General features: G+C 43.3%; 2 protein-coding genes across 4 annotated transcripts in view; one reads left to right on the top strand and one right to left on the bottom strand.

Annotated features, from left to right (window-relative positions):
- Positions 1 to 1755, bottom strand: part of ERP29 (endoplasmic reticulum protein 29) — a 10709-nt gene extending 8954 nt beyond the window's left edge. Inside the window, exon 1 of one of the 2 annotated variants that reach the window (XM_023203674.2) lies at positions 1459 to 1755. In XM_023203674.2, the coding sequence (XP_023059442.1) occupies positions 1459 to 1602 (144 nt within the window). In that variant the 5' untranslated portion in view covers positions 1603 to 1755. The remainder of the gene's footprint in view (positions 1 to 1458) is intronic. The other variant, XM_023203682.2, reaches the window with a different exon arrangement.
- A 104-nt stretch (positions 1756 to 1859) lies between these two features.
- The window catches only part of TMEM116 (transmembrane protein 116), a 93185-nt gene continuing 76870 nt past the window's right edge, over positions 1860 to 18174 (top strand). For both annotated transcript variants that reach the window (XM_026456570.1, XM_026456569.1), the window contains exons 1-3: positions 1860 to 2075; positions 16415 to 16461; positions 17861 to 17924. In XM_026456570.1, the coding sequence (XP_026312355.1) occupies positions 16448 to 16461; positions 17861 to 17924 (78 nt within the window). In that variant the 5' untranslated portion in view covers positions 1860 to 2075; positions 16415 to 16447. The remainder of the gene's footprint in view (positions 2076 to 16414; positions 16462 to 17860; positions 17925 to 18174) is intronic.

Here is an 18174-nt window from a genome sequence, read left to right as displayed (position 1 = left end):
TAGGTGCCTGCTACAACGCCCAGCTAATTTTTGTATTTTTAGTAGGGACAGGGTTTCACCTTGTTAGTCAGGCTGGTCTCGCCTGACCTCAGGAGATCCACCCACCTCAGCCTCCCAAAGTGCTGGGATTATAGGCGTGAGCTACTATGCCCAGCCTACACTTTTAAATTCTTGAAACTTTGCCTTGAATGAGCTACACGTTCCAAGTCCATGACAGGGAATGTTTGAAAATAGGGAAGACATCGACCACTGGAGAAAACTACTTCTTGGTTTCACTTCCCCACAATGAGTACAAAACCTAAAAATGAAATGACTGGCTCTCTCGCAACACTAAGCTTGCCCATCTTCTAGAGGAAGTTAAAAGCTGCTCATGGGTGAAGACAGGTTCAAGAGGAGGGGACTAGGACTGAGGTATTGCATTCTGCCACCATTTCCAACCGTCCATTTACCCAGGCCAGGATCCCTAATTCTGAAAAATGGAAGGGGGAAGGGCAGAGGTAGTGGCAAATTCTTCCATGCCTTGACCCAATTTTATTCATTTTGTTGCCAACCCCAAGATGTTTTCTACAACAGCTATCCCCAACCTTTTTGGCACCAAGGACTGGTTTCATGGAAGACAATTTTTCCACGGGGGTGGGGGGTTGGGTGGTTTCGACATGAACCTGTTTCACCTCAGATCATCAGGCATTAGATTCTCGTAAGAAGCACACAACCTGGATCCCTCACATGCGCAGTTCACAATAAAGGTCGTGCTCCTATGAGAATCTAATGCCGCAGCTGATGTGACAGGAGGTGGAGCTCAGGATGTAATTCTCGGTCACGGGCTGCTCACCTCCTGCTGTGCGGCCCCGTTTCTAACAGGCCACCGACAGGCCTGGTGGTTAGGGGCCCCTGCTTTTCAGGGTGGCTGAACTGAAGCTTAATCTTCACGCTTTCACTATTCAAGATATATGACATCTGATCATTGTTTGCATATGCAAAGCAGGCTGCAATCCATCCCTGGGGAAGAGGGGCGCGAACATGCAGGCTAACGCGCCTGCATTTCTCCCCGCCAACCCCTCCCCACTACCACAGCCAGGAGCCCGGTGGCGTCGACCTCGCACCGCCCTCCGGTTCTCCCACTTGGGACTCGAGGGTTGGATCTCTCCAGGCACCACCCTCTCCCCCTAGGTAAAGGGAAGGGGAACCCAGTTCCTTCGGCTGCATCTTTGCAAGGGAGGATGCAAGTATAAATGCTGCAAAACCACGGGTGCGCCAGGGCCCTGAAGCGTGCATGCCCAGTGGTCATAACATTCTCCCGGCTCAGAGTCCACTAGGCCTGTAGGACGCCGGGAAGCCCTGGGACCATTGCTACAGACCACCTCCCGTCAGCTCCTGGTGTTCAGCGCCTATCCACGGGCTCGCGCTCTTCCAGGCGGCCCGACAGCACCTGCGCGCGACGTCCCACGCCCCTGTTACCTTGTAGAAAGTGACCGTATCCAGGGGAAGGGCGCCCTTAGTGTGCAGGCCGCTGCCGCCATGCGGAGCGGAGAGGAGCAGGAAGCCCAGGAGAAGGGGAAGCAGCGGGGAGACAGACGCGGCGCGGGGCACAGCGGCAGCCATATCGCCGGGTTCCGGGCGAGGGAGGTAGGTAAGCCGTAGTGGAGAACGCCGGGAGTCAGCGATCACGTGACTGGGGGGGGGGGGGGGGCACGCGCGCTCACGTGGACACCCCAGGAGGCTCCCGTCTGTCTAGGGTGAGAGGGTGGGGCCACGTGAGGGGCGGGGGGGAGGAGGGAGAAAGCTGCCGCGCACGCGTACTCGGCGAAGCTCGCGTAGGGCCTGGGTAAAAGGTACTGGCCGGCTGCGTTGGGGGCGGGAAAATGGGCTGCTGCGTGCGCGCACTCGGCGAGTCTTCCGGCGGGTTCGTCCGCTTCCTTTCCTGCTGCGCGTGAGAAGAGGCGCGAAGCGCGCGTAGGAACGCTGCAGGAATTCCTTTGCTGCCCTTCCTCTCCTTCGAAGATGACAAGTCCTGCCATCCCTTCTTACTAACTTTGGGCCGTCAGGCAATTGGTTGGGACCCGCTCCAACCCTAGGTCAGTCTATTAGTCAAGTTCAGCTATTATTATCAGTCAGGCTTCCTCACCGCCCTGACCCAGGCGGGCAGTGGCTACGCGGCTTCCCTGAGCTTCTTGGCCAGGCTTGGCGGTTAGTGTGGCAGGCAGGGCCCTCTTAGACCCGCTCTGAGGTGAGCGCCTCCCCTGGGAGACGCCAGGCTCCTGGGATCCGCCCAGCCAAGGCCCACCCTCCAGGAACCCCAGACGCAATTCTGTTAATTATGTTCCGCAGGTAGTCACTCGGTCCTTGGCTTGTGCCAGACCCTGGCTTTGCCTGCGAGGCTACGGAATAGACAGAAACAAGACAGTTCTGTGTTGAAGGCACGCACCTTGTTGGGGGAGGAGGCAGCATAGGAATAATGATCTAAGCAGTGCAGTGTAATTGCTGTAAAATATTATTCTGGCTGGACGCGTTGACTCACGCCTGTAATCCCAGCACTTTGGGAGGCCGAGGCAGGTGGATTGCCTGAGGTCAGCAGTTCGAGACCAGCCTGGCCAACATGGTGAAACCCCGTCTGTACTAAAAATACAAAAATCAGGCGAATGTGGTGGCGCGTGCCTGTAATCCCAGCTACTCAGGAGGCTGAGGCAGGAGAATTGCATGAACTCAAGGGGCGGAGGTTTGGGCGAGCCGAGATTGCACCATTGCACTTCAGCCTAGGTGACAGAGCGAGACAAGGTCTCAGGAAAAAAAAAAAAAGAAAAAAAGACTGTATTTGCTTATTGTAAAAAGGCAGGGATTCAGCCAGCCCTGCTCAGGAGCATCAGAGGAAGTTGTAGACAGGGGGTGACTTTTGAGCTGGACCTTGAAATAAGAGGGAGTGTGCATGAGGCAAAGAGAAACAGGGCATTTCTAGCAATGAGAAAATTATGCACAGGCATATTGGGGAACTGGTTGAGATCAATCTGTGTAAAGGCGAACTGGGGCAGCAGCTGCTGCCACTCTTTTTTATTTTGGTTGATTATTACTGAGCTTCCATGGGGCGGATTTGAAAGGGTCTCACCAAGCTAAAGGGTTTGGAGTCACCAGAAGTTTTAATCAGGAGAATAAGGTTAGATTTGTGTGTAGACACAGCACTCAGGTCAGCCTGGGCAATGTAATGAAACCTCATCTCTACGATAAGTAGAAAAATTAGCCATGTGTGGTAGTGTGTGCCTGTGGTCCCAGGTACTTGGGAGACTGAGGCAGCAGGATCACTTGGACCTGAGAGGTCGAGGCTGCAGTCAGCCCTAATTGCTGCCACTGCACTCCAGTCTGGTCAACAGAGCAAGACTCTGTCTCAAAACAAAAACAACATTACTCAGGAATGAAGGGAATGGATTGGAAGTGAGAAGATTGGACTGAAGCCAATTAATGGGGTATGGCAATAGTCTAGTTGGAAGAGGTTAAGGTTATACAGTAGGACATAATAAGGCTGAAGAAGTGTGTATGGAATTGACAAACTTTTAAAGGGTAGAATTCACAAGATTTGATGAACAAATGCATGTAAGGGTAAGAGAACATATGCAATACATTGTAAGGGACTTACTGCTATAATTAACCATTGTATGTATCCAAAATTTATGTGTATAAATAGTCATCAGTGATAACAGGATCCAATCATGGACAACCAGTTTGATTATATATAAATTTTGAAAGAGTCGTGTGTGTGTATGTGTTTGGGGAAGTTCAGAAAAATTTGAGTTTGCCCTATTGATGGCAGCCAGCTGCAGCAGGGAGGTATGACTAGGGCTGCAGACTCCATGAAGCCTGTGGGAGCCCTGCCCCTTCTGGGTTGACGCAGGAGCCCCTGGTGCCATTGTGGCTGCCCTCTCAGGTGTAGGACCTGGGCATCTCTGCAGCCTGCATTCTTGGGGGACCAGCTAGACACCCTACCACAATCCCTGCAAGCTCAGGAGGGTCTGCTCCCACCGCCTGGCCTCTCTCCACTCTCATGCCCTGCTCCAATGTCAGAGCGGGCTTGGGGCCAAGAATGGCAGTGGGAGGCAGATTGATTCCTGGATAGAAGAGGGTGAGTCCCCAGTAAGACCCCCACCTTCAGGTCAGGGAGGGCCTGAAGACAGGGGTCCAGGCTGCCAGTCCTACAGACTGGAGTAGGGACTCGTGGTGCATCTTCTGGCCTGCCATGGCTGCCCATTGACCAATCGGCATGTACTTCCCTCTGAGGTCCATAAAAGCCCTGGGCTCACCCAGAGCAGGGCAGAGGACTGCCAGAGGACCAAGAGGGCAGAGACCTATGGGTCAACCAGCCTAAGAGAGAAGCTACCCTCTCTGCTGATAGTTGGAGATGACGGAACAACCAGTTGCAGAAAGGACCTACCCTCCCTGCTGAGAGCTGCAGAGACAACCTGTGGGCAGAGAAGAGCCACCCTCTCCAGGGCCTCTTCTCTTCTGAGAGCTGCAGACATCAGGATGATCAGTTGCAGAAAGGAGCCACCCTCTCCAGGGCCTCCTCTCTACTGAGAACTGAATACTCGATGGACGACCTGCCTACAGAGAGGAACTACCCACTGCAGGTCTCCTGTGAGCTGCTGTAACACTCAATAAAGCTCATCTTTGTCTTTTTCACCCTTCATTGTCCACATACCTCATTCTTCCTGGATGCAGGACAAGAACTTGGGCAAAGGCACTGTGGCCACAGAGGTTTCTGGCCAGAAAATGGACATCCCAAAGATGCCGTAACACTGTGAGCTACAAGACAAGTGATAGAAGTTAGAAGAGGGGAAAACTATGAATTACGGTGGTGAAACAAGGCTTTATGTAGTTGGTGGAAATAGAGTTAAGCCTTGGAAGAAAGAACATTTTAGAGAACAAGTGGAAAAGGAGCAGATGTGGGAATGAACATAATGCTTTGGGATACTGACTGGCTTGGTTGGAGGGAGTTCTCAAAACAGGAGATAGTAAAACAGTTTTAAGCCCAGGTAGGGGAGAATCTTGAAGTCAAACTAAGAATTTTCTGTTCTGTAGTCTATACAGTCTGGAGCTATTAAGAGTTTTAAAATGTCTTTATAAAACATTTAAACTTCTAAAATTATTCACTTCTCAGTATAAATAACTTTGGTTATACCTAGTTAGTAGAATTGATCAGCAGTGACTATCTAGTCATGGTTAGTTTAGAAGTAGGTTTTTATTTTTTATTTTTTAATTTTTTTCGAGACAGTCACTTGGTCACTCAGGCTGGAGTTCAGAGGCCTGACCTCAGCTCACTGCAACCTCCACCTCCTGGGTTCAAGTGATTTTCCTACCTCAGCCTCCTGAGTAGCTGGGATTATTACAGACGTCTGCCACCACACCTGGCTAATTTTTTTTTTTTTTTTGTATTTTTAGTAGAGATGGGGTTTCACCATGTTGGCCAGACTCATCTTTAACTCCTGACCTCAAATGATCCACTCGCCTTGGCCTCCCAAAGTGCTGGGATTACAGGCGTGAGCCACCATGCCCAACCTAAAAGTAGGTTTTGTAGAAGTGAGGGAAGTGGATTGGTTGGATAGGGAAAGGAAAAATTGGTACTTTTGCTATAAACTGCAAAAGTAATTGTCCAGTCCTTCCTTTGACTAGCACTCTGGTCCTAGTCAGTTGTGTTAAGATATAATTAGATTTTTGGGCTGGGCATGGTGGCTCACACTTGTAATCCTAGCGCTTTGGGAGGCCAAGGCAGATGGATCACCTGAGGTCAGAAGTTCGAGACCAGACTGGCCAACATGGTGAAACCCTGTCTTTACTAAAAATACAAAAATTAGCTGGGTGCAGTGGCGGGCACCTATAATCCTAGCTACTCAGGAGGCTGAGGCAGGAGAATTGCTTGAATCTGGGAGGTGGAGGTTGCAGTGAGCCGAGATTGCACCATCACTCCAGCCTGGGCAATAAGAGTGAAACTCCGTCTAAAAAAAAAATAATAATAATAATAATTAGATTTTTGGCCTCAGGACCTTGATGATGATCCACAAAAATAAACTGAGTATAGTTCCGGCATATTTTGGAAGTCATAAAATCCCACAGTTGACACTGATGTGGAAAATCAAAAGAGTTACCCTGGGTGTTGTATGGAGGTGAAGAGGAGGGGCATGTTGCATGAATGTCCACAAGACTCAGCATAGCAACTGAAGTGAAGAGGAAGAATAATAGCATGATTGGCTTAGGCAATTAATATATAAACTCCCATTTTTCTGTCCTTAAGCCAGTGAGGCCCCAGTTTCACTGACCTCTTTGCTATTCCTAGTATACACAGTGCATGTCCCTTACCTCAAGACCTTTGTATTTTCTCTCTCTGGAACGCTTTCTTTTAGGATATCCACATGGCTGACTACTTGACTTCCCTTAAGTCTTTGCTGAAACCTCAACCTCCTACTGAGACCTATCCTGACCATCTTTTAAAAATTGCTTCTCCCGGCCGGGCGCGGTGGCTCAAGCCTGTAATCCCAGCACTTTGGGAGGCCGAGACGGGCGGATCACAAGGTCAGGAGATCGAGACCATTCTGGCTAACACGGTGAAACCCCGTCTCTACTAAAAATACAAAAACTAGCTGGGCAAGGTGGCGGGCGCCTGTAGTCTCAGCTACTCGGGAGGCTGAGGCAGGAGAATGGCGTAAACCCGGGAGGCGGAGCTTGCAGTGAGCTGAGATCCGGCCACTGCACTCCAGTCCGGGCCACAGAGCAAGACTCCGCCTCAAAAAAAAAAAAAAAAAAAATTGCTTCTCCCTGACTGCCCTGCTTTCCATCTCCTTTCCCCTCATTATATTTTTCCATAGTACTTTCAACTTGTAACAGACTATATAATTTGCTTAGTTTAATTTTGCTTATTATCTTTCCTATGAGGCCTAATTTTTTTTTTTTTTTTTTTTTTTTTTGTCTGAAGGAGAAACTATCCCATGTCTGTGTCTCAAAATACTTTTGGCTCTTTTTACATTCCCTTCTTGGACCACATGCAAGCGGACTTCAAAAAGTTCATGGAAAAAATGAGATTAAGGCCAAATGCAGTGCCTCACACCTGTAATCCCAGCACTTTAGGAGCCTGAGGCAAGAAGATGCTTGAACCCAAGAGGTCAAGACCAGTGTGGGCAACATAGGGAGACCCCATCTCTACAAGCAGTTTAAACAACTTTTAGCTAGACATGGTGGCACATGCCTGTGGTCCCAGCTACTCAGGAGGCTGAGGTGGGAGGACCCTTGAGCCCAGGAGTTTGAGACCAGCCTGGGCAACATAATGAGACCTTGCCTCTAACAACAACAACAAATCAGCACAGAAGGAGGTTATATGTGTTGGGATGTTTATTGCAGGAGTTTGAGACCAGCCTGGGCAACATAATGAGACCTTGCCTCTAACAACAACAACAAATCAGCACAGAAGGAGGTTATATGTGTTGGGATGTTTATTGCAGCATTGTTTGCAGAAAACAAAAATAATCTACATGTCCATCATTAGAAGAATTGCTGGATAAATGATTTTATGTGGAATATTATGTAGCAATCAAAATGGATTATAACTATTTCTATTAAAGCAGAAAGATATCTGTGAAATAGTGTGAAAAGCAGTGTGTACAGAAACATGATCTCATTTTTAAAAACCCTGCCACCTCAGCAATACCCCTTGCCATGTATGTGTGTATATATTTGGATGTGTATTGCTGAGCATAGAGAAAAAATACAGAGAAATACACTAGGATTTAACATTGGGTACAGTCTGAGGGAGTGGAGAGAAAGCACATAAGACTCTAATAAAAGGAAAAAATTATGGCATAATGCTGAGAAAAAGAATAGAATGTAAAATACTAGCTGCAGTTACTGCAAATTTGTAAAAATGGAATATGCATATAGGCAAGAATTAAATCATGGTTTTAGCGAGATAATAGGACTACAGGAAACTTTTTACTTTGAATTTCTATTATGTTAATATTGTTTTTGCAATAAAATAACATTTAAAAACTTAGAGTTTAACATTCAGGAATCAAGTCACATCAGCAGAAATGTTCCTTCTTTTGTCCCACTTTCAACTCATGTTATTTTGTCTTATTTATGTAGTTTTGTAAATGACCTGAAATATTATCTAAGTCAAAGAGGGATATAAGTAAGTAAATAAAAATAACCTAACTCTTGTCAGTCTCATCTTTTAGTCCTGTATATTGCCATTGTGTTAATACTCACAATTTTATCATGTAAAATTAGGATAATAATAATAATTGATAGGATTGTGAGTAGATGAAATTAGTTAATGCATATGAAGCATTGAGAGTGGTGCCTGGCATAAAGTATGTACTCACTAAAGCCTTTATAATGCTCAGGAATTTATAATGGCACTTCTGCAGGATAAAATCCAAATGTAACAGCCTCCATAACCTAGTTGTAAAAGCTGTCTAAATAGAAATGCATTTATAATAATACATGTAGCAACTGAACTTTTGAAATGTACCCAATCCAAGTTGAGACATGGAAGTGTAACTACCCACTGAATTTCAAAGTACAAAATTAAAGATGTAAAATATCTCAATGACATACTTACATTGATCACACATTGCAGTGATAATAATTGGGATACTGCAGTTAAATAAAATGTGTTATTATTATTTTTTGAGACAGGATCTCACTGTCACCCAGGTTGGCATGCAGTGGCCCGATCTTGACTCACTGCAACCTCAGCCTCACCCCAATCCCCCACCTCTGGGGTCAAGCAAACCTCCTGCCTCCACCTCTTGAGTAGCTGGAACCGAAGGCGCATGCCACGAAGCCCAGCTCATTTTTGTATTTTTTTTGTAGAAATGGGGTTTCACCATGTTGTCTGGTCTTGAACTCCTGAGCTCAAGCGATTCGCTTACCTTGGCCTCCCAAAGTTCTGGGACTACAGGTGTGAGCCACCCCACCCAGCCAATAAGTGTATTATTAAAATTAATTTCAGTCGGGTGCAGTGGCTCACGCCTGTAATCCCAACACTTTGGGAGGCCAAGGCTAGAGGATAACTTGAGACCAGCCTGGTCAACACAGCAATACCTCATCTCTACAACAAATTTAAAAATCAGCCAGGCATGATAGCAGCTAGGAGGCACACATTCCTAGCTACTTGGGAGGCAGAGATGGGAGGATCTCTGGGCCCAGAAGTTTGATGCTGCAGTGAGCTATGATTGTACCATTATAATTAAGCAACAGTGACAGAGTGAGACCCTGTCTCAAAAAAAAAAAAAAAAAGTCACCTATTTTTTCTTGCTTTTTTATGTTGCTTTTAGAAAATTTAAGATTACATATGTGACTCGCGTTATGTTTCTATTGGATAGTACCACTTAAGGCTTAAAAATAAGGTAATTGTTATATTCTTCATCTTAATGTCTGCCCTGTTGGTTTTTTAGACCCAAGTACAGTATACTTACATTTATTTCTATTAACTTTTATTTAATAAAACTCATTCTGAAGTGTTTAGATCTTTTTAGATCTTAAGTCTGTCATTCCTCACAAGTTTGGTACATTGTTGAGTGAATATTCAACAAATACTGAGTGCCTCTTCTAAGCACTGTTTTAGGTACTGGAGATATTGTATCTCCAGATATCCAAAATAATCTTGTATAATAATTTAGATAATAGGCCAGGCGCGGTGGCTCATGCCTGTAATCCCAGCACTTTGGGAGGCCGAGGCAGGTGGATCACTTGGGATCAGGAGTTTGAGACCAGCCTGGCCAACATGGTAAAACCCTGTCTCTACTAAAAATGCAAAAATTAGCCAGGCGTGGTGGCTGGCACCTGTAGTCCCAGCTACTTAGGAGGCTGACACAGGAGAATTGCTTGAACCCGGGAGGTGGGGGTTGCAGTGAGCTGAGATTGCACCACTGCACTCCAGACTGGACAACAGAGCAAGACTCTGTCTCAAAAAAAAAAAAAAAGTTAGATAATATCCCAAATATCCTTGCAACATACAATCAATATAAATATGTCATTGAGATATTTTACACCCTTTGTTTTATGCTTTGAAATTCAGTGGATATTTACACTTACAACATGTCTCAACTTGGATTGGCCACATTTCAAAACCTCGACAACTACAGGTATTATTATAAATAGCATTTTATTTAGAACACAACAGATAAGTTACCTGCCCTCAAGGAAGTTATAGTCTATTGGGGGAATCTGACAACAAACATATAACCAAGATACTTGGAAATTTGATAAACGTTACATTTCAGAGATGATAGTTGAGCTGATACTTGAAGGATGAGAAGGACCCCATTGTGATTATCTGGAGGAAGGGGCACTCAAGACAGAGGAAACAACTATTGCAAATGATGTGAAGTGGAAAAATGCTTGACGTGTTGGAGGAATACACAGTGGTAGGCAGACTCTTAAGATGACCTCCAGTGATCTCTGCCTCTGGATATTCGTGTTCTTGTATAATCCCTTAGTAAGATCTGTGACCAAAACAATATGGGAAAGGTGATGGGATCTTGCTTCAGTGATTTGTTTACATAAGATTGTACCTTCCATCTTTCTGGGAGAAGATCTTGCAGAAGTCCACATGGCAAGGAACTGAGTGAAGCCTTTTGGTAACAGCTAGGAACTGAGGCCCTCAGTCTAACAGCCCTCATAGAACTGAATTACAACAATGACATGAGCTTGGAGCCAGATTCTTCCCTATTTGAGCCGTCAAATGAGGGAGGCTCTACCTGTGGCTGAATCTTGATTATAGCCTTTTGAGAGACCCTGAAGCAGAGGACCTAGTTAAGCCATGCTATGGACTTCTGACCCACAGAAGCTGTGAGATAATAAATGTATATTTTAAGCCACCAAATTTGTAGAAAATTGTTATGCAACAATAGATACGTAATACTCATTTGATAGATATGCTCACTATGTTTTATTTCAAGTCATTGATGAAAGTGTTTTACGGAACAATGCCAAGTCAGTATGCTGGTTCATATCAATAGAAGTCATTGCTAGGTTAATATTGATCAATTACTTAGCATTCCCTTAGGTTTATTTGTGCAGTGAATGACCTTCATTATGCTTCTACTTTGTTTACTTTGTTTTTCTTTTTTCTTTTTAAGAGACAGGGTCTCATTATGTGGTGTGATCATAATTCTTTGTAACCTCAAACTCAAGTTATCCTCCCACCTCAGCCTCCCGAGTTTCTAGGACTACAGGCATGTGCCACCATACCTGGGTAATTTTTTACTTTATTTTTTGTGGAGACAGGATCTTACCGTGTCACCCAGGCTGAATGAAGTGCAGTGGTGTGATTGTAACTCACTGAAGCCTCAAACTCCTGGGCTCAAGGGACCCTTCCACCTCAGTCTCCTGAGTAACTGTGATTACAGCATGAGTCATTGCATCCAGCCTATATTTTCTAATTTTTTTTTTTTTTTAAGATGGAGTCGCTCTGTTACCATCCACTATCAAGGTGGAGCGTAGTGGCACTATCTTGGCTCGCTGCAACCTCCGCCTCCCGGGTCCAAGCAATTCTTCTGCCTCAGCCTCCCTGGTAGCTGGGATTACAGGTGTGTGCCACCACACCTGGCTAATTTTTGTATTTTTAGTAAAGATGGGTTTGTCCATGTTGGCCAGGCTGATCTTGAACTCCTGACCTCGGATGATCTGCCTATCTCAGCCTCCCAAAGTGCTGGGATTATAGGCATGAGCCACCGCACCTGGCCTGTTTTCTAATTTTTATTGCATGAAATGTCTCACCAAATGCTTTGTCAGAATTTCAGATATATGTCTAGTAATTCTATCCAAAAAGAGAATGGATTAGTCTGGCATTATTATTATTATTATTATTATTTTGAGACAGGTTCTCCCTCTGTTGCCCAGGCTGGAGTGCAGTGATGCAATCATGATTCACTGCAGCCTCAAACTCCTGGGCTCAAACAGTTCTTCTATCTCAGCCTTTATAGTAGCTAGGACTATAGGCATGTGCCACCATGCCTGACTGATTTTTGTATTTTTTGTAGAGATGGGGTTTTATTGTGTTGTCTGGGCCGATCTTGACCTCCTAGTCTCAAGTGATCCTTCCTGCCTTGACCTCCAGTGTTGAGATTATAGGTGTGACCCACTGCACCCAGCCTTTTTTTTTTTTTTTTTTTTTTTTTTTTAAGTAAACCCATGCCGACTTAGCAGTTACTTTTTTTTTCCTAATTGTTTGCAAACACATCTTTTGGACAATTCATTCTAGATTCTTATTTGGGATCAATACTAAGATCCTTGATGTATGGTTTGGTTTGCAGATTTCACCATCTTTTTGCCTTTAATTTAGTTATCACCAGGTTTCTAGCAACTTTCCCATTTTTACATGAACTCTCAAATTTTTCTCAAATGGTTTATTAGGTTAACTGGCAAGTTTTATAAAAATTCTGGAGTGTAATTTGTTCAGTCCAGGAGTGGTGGATTTATTTAGAGTAGTCAAGTGCTCTCTTACAATCTTTATCTTCAGTTCCCTCTTACAATGTTTGTTTTATACTTTATTATCCTTTTTAGTCAGACAGAAACATATCCATTAATCATTACACCATGAATTCTAGCACTGGCCATTTCCTTCCTTGCTTTTGTTCCAAACTTCATTTTATTGGCAATAATGTTACTAAGATACAACTCAAAAGCACTTCATAACTGGTAGCTGTTGTTACTAGAAATCTTTTTTTTTTTTTTTTTGAGATGGAGTTTCGCTCTTGTTGCCCAGGCTGGAGTGCAATGGTACAATCTTGGCTCACTGCAACCTCCACCTCCTGGGTTCAAGCAATTCTCCTGCCTCAGCCTCCTGAGTAGATAGCTGGCATTACAGGCACCCGCCACCATGCCCAGCTAATTATTTGTATTTAGTAAAGATGGGATTTCACCATGTTAAGTCAGGCTGGTCTTGAATTCCTGACCTCAGGTGATCCACCCACCTCGGCCTCCCAAAGTGGTGGGATTACAGGCATGCTCCACCATGCCTGGCCTTAGAAATCTTTACATGTTATTTTTAGAAAACTTTTTGGTTAAATAAAAATATTTTACAAAGGCAAGTGTCTTTCTTGACTTTGAGTAACTTGTTCATGATAGCAATTTTATGAATATGTGTTAACTTCAGTTGATATGTAATATATAGTAGCCCAGTAAGTTAAGAATTGGGATAGGTTTGAACTTGCTAAGGAGCTTTCATTTATTTTTTATTTTTGAGATGAAGTCTCGTTCTGTCATCCAGGCTGGAGTGCAATGGCATGATCTTGGCTTACTGCAACTTCTGCCTTCCGGGTTCAAGCAATTCTCTGTTTCAGCCTCCCTAGTAGCTGGGATTCCAGGCGCCTGCCACCATACCCAGCTAATTTTTGTATTTTTAGTAGAGATGGGGTTGTACCATCTTGGCCAGGCTAGTCTTGAACTCCTGACCTTGTGATCTACCCGCCTTGGCCTCTGAAAGTATTAGGATTATAGGTGTGAGCCACCACACCCGGCCTTTTTTTTTTTTTTTTTTTTGTTATAAACACAGGGTTTCACTCTGTCACCCAGGCTGGAGTGTGAGTGCAATGGTGCAAACACAGCTCACTGCAGCCTGGACCTCTCGACCTCAAGAGATCCTCCTGCCTCAGCCTGCTGAGTAGTTGGGACTGCAGGCATGCAAGAAGCTTTTTGCTAAAAAGAGATAAAGGAAAACTGAAAGTAAATATCACCTACTTCATCATTTGAGCTTGGGTTAGCCTTTTTAGAAAAGGAAGATGGCAAGATTGTTTCCAAAGATACTTCAAAGGGACAAAGTACTGAATATACAGCAAGCAGGGGATTGATTCTGATAGAAAAACTGGAAAGTAAATCCCCAAATGTTGTTAGATGGTATAGATGTTTTAGAAGAGAATGCCAAAGAGAAAAGTTATTCATCATTGATTGTCCTGACAAGAGCAGCAGACTAATTTGGCATGGCTGTTCTCTGAAAAACATGAGATTTGTTCTTGACTGAAACAACAGTCCTTTGTCTCAAAGCATTTTCTTATCACTTGGTGAAACTGTCAGTAGTCTCCTCACCTTTATGAGGTAAGATGTGTGAGTAGAGGCCTTAAAATACTTCCTAAGACCTTATGCTGGGGTTTTCTGATCTAGAAATTTCCTGGTATTTTTATTTATTTGTTTACCTAACAATTTAAGCAAAGTGATTAGAATGTAACCTTTATTTAACAATGTCTGGTCTTCCACTATAGACTATAATCTTTTTGTTTTGTTTGGTTTGGTTTCTGTTTTGTTTTATTTTTATTTATTTATTTATTTTGAGATGGAGTCTCACTCTATCATCCAGGCTGGAGTGCAGTGCCATGATCTTGGCTCACTGCAGCCTCCACCTCCTGGGTTCAAGTGATTCTCATGCCTCAGCCTCCCGAGTAGCTGGGATTACAGGTGCATGCCACCCTGCCTGGCTAATATTGGTATTTTTAGTAGAGACAAGGTTTTGCCATGTTGGCCAGGCTGGTCTCACATTCCTAACCTCAAGTGATCCACCCGACTTGACCTCCCAAAGTGCTGGGATTACAGGCGTGGGCCAGCACAGCTGGCCGTGTTTTATTTTGTTTTAGAAATGGTGTTTTGCTGTGCTGCCCAGGTTGGAGTGCAATGACTGTTCATAGGAATAGTCATAGCACACTGCAGCCTCAAACTCCTGACCTCAAGAGACCCTCTGCCTCCACCTCCCAAGTAGCCAGGATGACAGGTGCATGACATTGCATCTGGCTGTGTTTTGTTTTGCTTTGGACTGTAATTTTAACCTGATATGAATAAATTAATCATGTATTTAAATTACTCTAGTCATGCAAGTGATTTAATTTATTATCAATAAGGATTTGTAGACTATATGCAATTATGGCTAGATGAAAGATAAATTGGTCTTTCTTCTGCTCTCTTTTTTCCTCCAGTCTTTGTCCAAATTTTATCAGTTCTTCCAAATCCTCTTTGAATGCTACTCTGTGTAGGTATATTCTTGCTGTGTGCAGATCATTTGGATTTTTGGTATTCAGGCCATTTTTCCTACTATATTATAAGCTGTTAGAAGGCTGGGTCTGTATCTTATTTATCTTTATATCTTCCATAACACACTGCTTTGCACAAAGTTGATATTTAAGCATCAGTGTATTAATGAATAATGTAATTTATGACAAACATTAATAACCACCTCAGCTTTCCACTAGTATTACTAAAACTTTATTAATTGAGTGAATATACAATCTCTCTTTTCCATCACAGGCTTCTGTCTCTAAACAAGGGCAAATTTTAGGGAGACTTCCTTTCTATCTCATTTATTTCTCCCCCCACCCCTTTTTTTAGTTCCATTTCTCTATTGCAGCTTTATTTATCTTTTCACTATGACTCATTCTTTTTTTCTCAATCCTGCCCCTTCTGTATCTGTCTGTTTTTTATTACTCTGCCTCTTGCTCCTTTGAATTCCTAATGCCACTTACAACTTTGTTTTCCTGTCACCTGGTCTTTCTGTTTTCATTCTTTCTGCTTGGCTTTCTCCTGCACTTGTCAGTACCTCTCTCCTTGCCCTCAAGGTACAGGGCAGGATTAGGTAAAGGAGGAGCCCAACTGGGGTAGAGGTGGAGCCACCTGTTCACTGCTTCAGGATTCAGAACCTGACTAGAAAGGATCGGCTGCTCAAGGGTAGCTGGGACTGAAGTCCCTATGACCTTTCCACTAGAGGCGAGCATTCTGGAGGACAGTTGGGACCTGGTAAGGTCAGAAGCTCTCCCTCTCTTCCTTTGTATTCTCCCTTTCTTCTTTCCTGTTCTGCATTTTTCACTCACAGTCTCTCTCTCCATACTACTAACTTTTCTTCAGTTTCTCTGTTTTACTATTATTCTCTTTCCTCTTTCTTCCTATCAGTGAACTCTAGTATTTGTCTTTTCTCTTACCTATTCTTTCCACACATCTCTGTATTCTCTCTCAACATTTTTCCTACCCCCCCCCTCCATTTTGTTCTTCCTTTTATTAGTTTCTCACCCAGGTTTCTTTTTTCTTAAACTTCTGGCCTCAAGTGATCCTTTTACCTCAGCCTCTCAAAGTGTCGGGATTACAGGTATGAGCCACAGCCTGGCTAGCTTACTTTTTTCATTTAGTCATTTTTAATTCACATCTCTATTTTTTTAAAAATCATACTATTTCCCAGAGAAACAGAAATAAGAGAGGAAAAAAGGAACACCTTGTCTTTCCAGGGGCCTGTTCAGCCTTTTGACTCATTCTCAGGCTTGTAGTATGTTTTGAGGCTTTGAATACAATTAGGCTTTGAAGAAAATTTATGCTGTATAGATAGGTAATAATGAACATAGAGTTAGGTTGAATATTCAATGTAAAAGGTTTAATTGTATTCTTTTTTCCTTGTTTTATTTAGGTTTTTCCTGCAATACAGTGGATACAATTTGTCATGGCTACTCTGAGGTATGTTTATTTAATCTCATATAACTAAACTAGTATAAGCACAATTGGTCAATTCTGTAGTTTTCCACATTTCCCCCTCAGGGATTTGCTTTTACTCTTTAGTTAAAGAGAAATGATATTCTTTATCATGTTGATACCTTCTTACTAATAAAATGACAACATTAACAACAATAATAACAAAAAACTGATTAAAGGATAACATCTGAACATCAGTGGACAACCTGGTCAACAGGATCAATTGCAAAATCAATAGCAAAGTGCTTACTTAAGCAGTATCTATACTAAAAATTGGAATGACACAGAGAAAATAGGTGGGTCTGAGCTCACACCTATAATCCCAACACTTTGGGAGACTGAGGTAGGCAGATCGCTTGAGTTCAGGAATTTGAGACCATCCTGGGCAACATGGTGAAACCCTGGCCCTACAAAAAACAAAACAGAAAACAAAAAGCCATAAAAATAGCTGGACATGTGGTATATGCCTGTAGTTCCAGCTACTCAAGAGGAGCTGTGATTGTGCCACTGCACTCCAGCCTGGTTGACAGAGCAAGACCCTATCTCAAAACAAATTAAAAAAAAAGAAAAAAAAGATTGACATGGCCTCTGGATAAGGAGAACATGCAAATTTGTGAAGCATTCTATATTTGTTTAAAAATATTGGCTGGATATGGTGACCCATGCCTGTAATCCCAGCATTTTTAGAGGCCAAGGCAGGAGGATGACCTGAGCCCAGGAGTTTGAGACCAGCCTGGGCAACATAGTGAGACCCTGTCTCTACAAAAAAAATTTTTAAAAACGAGCTGGGCATGGTAGCAGATGCCCGTAGTTCCAGCTACTCAGGAGACTGAGGTGGGAAGATCACTTTAGTCCAGGAGTTAGAGGCTGCAGTGAGCTGTGATTATACCACTGTGCTCTAATCTGGGTGACAGAAGGAGACCCTGTCTCTAAAAATAAAAATAAAAATAAAAAAATATGTGCAGGGCTGGGCATGGTGGCTCACACCTGCAATCTCAGTGCTTGAGAGGCCAAAGTGGGAAGATCCCATGAGGCCAGGAGTTTGAGACCAGCCTGGGCAATATAGCAAGATCCTGCCTCTACAAAAAATAAAATAATTAGCCAGTTGTGGTGATGCACACCTCTAGTCCTAGCTATTAAGGAAGCTGAGACAGGAGGATCACTGGGGCCCAGGGGTTCAAGGTTACGTTGAGCTATAATGGCACCACTGCACTCCATCCTGGCTGACATAGCAAAACCCCGTGTCTAAAAATTTTTTTTAATGCAGTTTATTTTATATCAATCATGCCAATAAAACTGTAAAAAAAAAATCCCAAAATTAATAGCAAAAACTATGGCACTCCATTGTCCTCTTTAATGATCAATCATCTTCTAAATCTCTCAGTGTTATAGGTTCAAGTTCACTTATTGCCTATGCTGTATTCCAGAATATACAGAAATCTCCAGAGGTGAGTGATTTCTCTTTGAGTTGGATTTGAACTTTTTAGTGACTTAGTCTCCAAAACAAATAACAGATGTTACCTATAAATGGTGAAATAATTCTATGAATTACTTTTAAATTTGTCATGATGATACAATGAGATATTTTTGGCTTGGTCAATAGAGCTCTCTTTTCTTCTAGGTAATTATTTTAGCTATAACTTCGAATTCTGAGAGATTAACTTTTTTTTTTTTTTTTTTTTTTTTTTTTTTTTTTTG

The sequence above is a fragment of the Piliocolobus tephrosceles genome, chromosome 10, assembly GCF_002776525.5.
Source record: "Piliocolobus tephrosceles isolate RC106 chromosome 10, ASM277652v3, whole genome shotgun sequence".
Taxonomy (NCBI): domain Eukaryota; kingdom Metazoa; phylum Chordata; class Mammalia; order Primates; family Cercopithecidae; genus Piliocolobus; species Piliocolobus tephrosceles.
This window is presented reverse-complemented; position numbering and strand designations above follow the sequence as displayed.